General features: G+C 41.8%; 1 protein-coding gene across 2 annotated transcripts in view; it reads right to left on the bottom strand.

The window, feature by feature from the left end:
- Positions 1 to 4,569, bottom strand: part of SLC2A2 (solute carrier family 2 member 2) — a 30,704-nt gene extending 26,135 nt beyond the window's left edge. The window contains exon 1 of one of the 2 annotated variants that reach the window (XM_007464725.1): positions 4,497 to 4,569. Coding sequence is in view for 1 of the 2 variants with exons in the window: in XM_007464724.1 (XP_007464786.1) it covers positions 4,497 to 4,511 (15 nt within the window). In the remaining variant the exon portion in view is untranslated. The remainder of the gene's footprint in view (positions 1 to 4,496) is intronic. The other variant, XM_007464724.1, reaches the window with a different exon arrangement.
- Between the last annotated feature and the right edge of the window lie 1,303 nt (positions 4,570 to 5,872).

The raw sequence follows: 5,872 nt of genomic DNA, 5'->3' as shown, positions 1-5,872 counted from the left end.
CAAAAAAAAAAAAAAAAAAAAAAAAAAAAAAAAACCCCAAAAAACTTTTGTAAGGTTTCTGATGAAAATCAAAAAGGGCAAACAAAGGCTACTCAACTGCTCATCTGTAGCTCAGCTGAAGAAGAACCTCAGGTCCTACCCAACACCAAGCCCAGGGCTACGACATACTTGCCCAGTTTCATCCCTGCATCTCCTTTTCTTCCGTGGCGGAGTCTCCCAGCACTTGGTGTCTTAGTGACTGCCCCTCCCACTCCATCCCTGGGCTTCCGCTCTCTGCTGGCTCTCTCTTCCTGTCCCCACCAGACAAGCATATGGTTCCTTTCTTCTTATTTTGAGTCCAACTGGTGAGCAATGGTGAGCAGCAGTGTTACAGAAATGGAAGTTGGGGATGAAGGTGGTGGCTGCAGCAGATCTGGTCCCCTATAATCTCCATCAGCCTTCCTCTTCCACTCCAAATGACAGTCTCAGTCACAACAGTGTTAGCTGTTCCTTCATTGCTTTGACAAAAATGTAAGTTAATTTTCAAACAGAGAAGATCTCTGGAACTCCTGTCCCATTACCTTCCAATTAAATTGTTCTAAGTCATTACTATAGAAATAGTGGAGCTGCCCCTAAGATCACTTTCTCACATTATAGGGATAACAAAAAAGCCACTGTGAAGGAGATAAGAGGGGTTTTAAACATTTAGAAATCTTAGGGTGTTCTTAAAGTCTTTGTCCTCTGGTCTCCCTGGCTTCTTTTTCAGCGTTGGCTCTGGTACTGCCACCCATGGCCTGAAGTTCCCCACTTTAACTCCTTGAGATAGAAATTTCACCCAGTTGGTCAGATAAGGAGCAATCTCATTTATTTTAATCGGGCCACTTGAATTCCCAACCAAAGTGATCATACCAAATATCAAAGTCTCTGGAACTGTTTGATTGCATTTTCTTTTTCGTTTTTGTTTTGTACCTCTTATTTTCAGGTTTGATTTCCCTCTCTGAACTCCATTTTGAACTGGCTCTTTGCTTCCCATCATTTCTTTTTCCATTGTGAAATAAAAAGAGATAACATTTGTAGCTAACCTTCTTTGTGGTTAGACTTGGTCAAAGAAAGTTTTGTTTATGAGAGGGAACATTTCTGAAAACTACTAAACAACTAAGTTTGAATTGGCCCATTAACCTCCATTCATTCAATCTAATATCCAAGAGGCTGACTCAAGGATAGGTACATAGGAGCTATAGTGAAAACAGTGAGAACTTAGAGAGGAACTTAATCTTGTCCAGGCTCTGTGTTCTAAATGGTTTGCCTGTTCTCTCAACAACCTTGTAGGTGGAAATTATTATACCATTTTACCTATGGGAAAAGGTAATGATATGGAAAGGGTAATGAACCCATCTAAAGGCCATATATCCACCAAGTGGCAGCTCTCAACTTTTTCATAGGCAACAAGGTATTAAGCCTGCACTTTTAGAAAGACTGTCTTCATTTGGGGCTTAATAATTTTAAGTTAAAGGAACTATGTTCTATATCCAATTAAAAATATGCTGCTGGGGCTTCCCTGGTGGCGCAGTGCTTGAGAGTCCGCCTGCCGATGCAGGAGACGCGGGTTCGTGCCCCGTTTCGGGAGGATCCCACATGCCGCGGAGCGGCTGGGCCCGTGAGCCATGGCCGCTGAGCCTGCGCGTCCGGAGCCTGTGCTCCGCAAATGTGAGAGGCCACAACAGGAAAAAAAAAAATATGCTGCTGGATAAATGTAGAAGAGTAGAATGGGCAAGTGGCTGAATTAACATAAAACAAATGTGGGGCTTCCCTGGTGGCGCAGTGGTTGAGAGTCCGCCTGCCGACGCAGGGGACGCGGGTTTGTGCCCCGGTCCGGGAGGATCCCACATGCCGCGGAGCGGCTGGGCCCGTGAGCCATGGCCGCTGAGCCTGCGCGTCTGGAGCCTGTGCTCCGCAACGGGAGAGGCCGCAACAGTGAGAGGCCCACGTACCGCAAAAAAATACCAAACAAACAACAACAAAAAACAAATGTGGTGTTTCTTTTGTGGCTTAGAAACCAGATGGAGTCTATTAGGAAAAACAAGTAGGCTTGGGAGTCAGAAAACCTGGAAGAGTCCCAGCTAGGCCCTTAACATCCCCAAATCTCAGTTTCTTTACCCCGCAAATGGGTATAATAATAGTTAATGCATAGAATTGTTATAAAGGCTGAACAAGATACATACTGTGGTCTTCCTATAAATAGTGAAAGGGCTAAACACCAACTGATCTTTAATCACATCATTATCATCTCATTTATCACTCTTGCCAAACAACCACCTGTCAAGTTTTTAGAAATCACCAATAATCTTCACAACACTACTGCAAAGTCCATGAAATTATCCCCATTTTACAGGTGAGGAAACCAGGGCTCAGAGATGAAGTGGTATGCCCAACACATAGAGCTGATGAACAACAGATACTCTTGTATTGGAAACCAGAGTTCATCTTAAACTCCCACTGCTAAACAAAAAGGCAGATTTTCAGCATCTATTGATTGACTAGGTAGGGAGCAGAGCTTGTACTCTTTCCTCTACAAAATACTATGTACACCAAGCCAAAGGCGATCTTGCACCCAACCTTGGAAAAGTCCAGGAGCTTCTCAAGCCATAGAATTTTCAAGCTGAAAGGGACCTTTGAGAGCAATGGATTCTAGGCTAATCTCTTCCTTCCTCAGTTGAAGAATCTGAGTCCAAGTCTTTTGAATTATACAGTGCATTACTGGGTATATCCAGAGTGAGAACCCAGGTCTCCTAACCCTCAGTCTCATGCTTAGTTCACTTCTTTCAAAGTCTGGGTGGTTTTACAAAGCTATAACATTGTGCTTTACATCAGTTCTCATTCTTTCTGGGTTCCCTTTTTAGGCAATTACTTAATTCTCAAGAGAAGTGCTACAACACAATTTCTAAAGGCCCCTAAGGGAATTTAATGATAGTTCTATATGAAACTTGATCATAGGCTATGTGCCAGGCACTGTGGTTAAGCACCTTTCTTTTTGCAATATCTACCAAGCTTCAGTTGTTTGAACACTACCTTCATAATTTTTGCCAGATCTACATACCATCTGTATAGTTATTAACTTAATATTTGTCTGTATACTATTTTTAAAGTTTTAACTACTTTAGCTGTATCCTGGGCTGTTATAGAAAATCATGAAATCCTAGTTATTCCTTAAATACACATTATATAAATACATAACTATTGACATTAAAATGTCTGTCATCTGAGTTTCTCTAATATTATCTCATTTAATTACACCCATACAGTAGAGAACTATTATAATCCCTGTATATCCCATACTATATCCTTATGTTATATTCCAATGTGTTCTTAATTTGTTGCAATAGAGAAAAGCACTCAAGAAAATCACACAGACTAGTCAGAAAACAGAGAAAATATCCTTAAAATCTCAATTAGTGGATAGGCCAGTTAAATAACCTAACCCCAGTATCACAGCAGGTAAGTAGTATCAGCACACTCCAAATCCAGGCCTCTGACTGCAAAGCCTGTGCTCCTAGCCTTGTCACTTACTGACATGAAAGATGGCTCAGCAGAGTAAGTTACACCAGATCAGAACTTAGAGGTCCTACTCTAACATGCATTTACCCACTTGTATGATAGTGTGCAGAGGTGGGTGCATTTGGTTGGGGGATACTTAGAAGACAGCTACAGCACTATACCCTTTTTATTTTCAAGTTTTTATTTTGAAAAGTATATCTACAGAGAAGTTGAAAGGGTAGCGCAGTGAACACTCCATAACCTTCACCTGTGTTCACCAATGGTTAACCTTTACCACATTTGTTTAACTCTCCGTGTGTGTGTGTGTGTGTGTGTGTGTGTGTTGTTTTGGCTGAATCATTTCAAAATAAGTAGCAGATACCTGTGTCACTTCACTCCTAAATACTTCAGCTCACTAAGAGCAAAGACATTCTCCTGCATAATTACAATACCATTATCATATCCAAGAATGTAATAGTTATAAAACATTATCTAATATACCATTTTCAAAATTTCTCACTATCCCCATATTGTCCCTTAGAGCTGTTTTCCTCTTCCTTCCACCATCTAAGATCACTTGTTGCATTTGGTCACCAGTTCTCCTTAGTCTCCTTTAATCTAAAACAGGCCTTCTACCCCTTGTTTTTCGAATATTGATATTTTTGAAGATTTCAGATCAGTTTCACGATTAGTTAGATTTGGGTTAATATGCCTTTTTTTGCACATTCCTTCCATAATATGGTTATGTAGTACCACTCGAGAAAACATTACACAGACTAGTCAGAAACGAGAGCAAATATCCTTAAAGTCCCAATTACTGAATAAAAAATATGATTTTTTTAGCAGCCAAACTATCAGTCGGCCAAGAGAAGTAACTTTGATCTGTGATAGCTACACACAACATCCCCCAAATCCTCAATATGCTCACTCACTTCAACAGATTTCCCTATTCATGTCCTCAAATGGACATAATACGACTGTACCTTATCTTCTGTCATTTTGTGGGTTGGAGTCCTCCTCTTAATTCCCGGTCCTGTAGTGAGTGTGGCAGATACAGTGGCCAGTCCCTGACTGTCCTCCTCCAGCTTCCTGAGACTAGTTATACATTAGAGTAGGAGGAGCAAAGCAAAGAAGGCATGAGGCCAAGTCTAATCCTGGGCAGAGGGTGAATATTGATGGAAATCCAATCAATAAATGCTTTGCCTCTGTGACTTGTGGCTTCAATGGCTCTGTTCCACCAGGAAAGAAAATGGGAGCAGGTCCCTTAGGCGTAAGTTAGAAACCAGAGGCGGTCATGTTTTAAGGCACGTTCTAAATGGGGCAGTAACCAGGGGCAGGTGAAAAAAGAAATCTTTGGGGTCTTTTGTCGAAAATGAGAGAAGCTGGGCTGCCATGCTATGCTGTGGGGAAAAGAAAGACAGGTGCGTGGGAGGCACATGCACTGGCTGCCCTGCAGAGAAACAGTGCTGTGGTGCTTTGCGCTTCGGAGCTGGACTGTGTGGCCAGAGGTCACTGTAGGCTTGAGTGGTTACCTGAATGCGTTTGGAGAGTCAGGAACTTGGGTTTGAATCTCACCATTTTACTGGTGTTGTGACCTTAAACAAGTGGCTCATTGTGACTTTTCTGTGTCTCAGTTTTTGCACCTGATAGAATGAAAATAACAGAATATACATTTAGTTTATCGGTTGGGTTAAATGTGGTAATATATGAAAGTGTTTAGGATGGTGAATAAATAGATGCTCAGCAAATGTTGGTTGCTCTTGTTTTTGCTGTTATAGTTACTGGTTCGGTGTATGTCAAGAGGCACCTGAAGGAGGCAGTAGTGGAGCTCTCAAGTAAATCTCCCAGGGCTTGGGCTTGTGCCCATCTGCACATCCTCCACCATGTCCAGTCTCGGGGTGCTGGGGGAGGGGGGCAGGTGACATCAAAATTGGTTGAGCTTGAACTGTGCCTAGCAAACCGTGTTACTGGTTCCACTGAGGCTCAGCTGGAACCAGTGTCCAGCAGGGAAGATGTAACGAACAGCTCCATAAATGAGGGGTGTTATGAGGAAACTGAATGAGGAGGTAAAGGAGGCTCAGATTTCATTTGTCTTTGACTTCCCCACTCTTTTCATCTGTATCACTTCTGCAAGGTAATGCAAGTGAGTATCATTCAATTCAAATCACAGACTTTTATTGAGCCCAGCACAGTCCCAGGCTCTGAGATGCATGATATAAATATGACACTTTGGAGCTCATAATGCATAAGGAGAGAGAAAAGTAACTATAAACAGCAATACAGTAATTTCTTAGTGGAAAGGCATGGATGAATATTACTAACAAAGATAGTTAATCTTTATTGAGTTCTTGTTTAGTGC

Source organism: Lipotes vexillifer, unplaced genomic scaffold (assembly GCF_000442215.2).
Source record: "Lipotes vexillifer unplaced genomic scaffold, Lipotes_vexillifer_v1.1 scaffold37, whole genome shotgun sequence".
NCBI lineage: Eukaryota > Metazoa > Chordata > Mammalia > Artiodactyla > Lipotidae > Lipotes > Lipotes vexillifer.
Note: the sequence above shows the minus strand (reverse complement) of the source record. Positions and strands in the feature narration are given on the sequence as shown.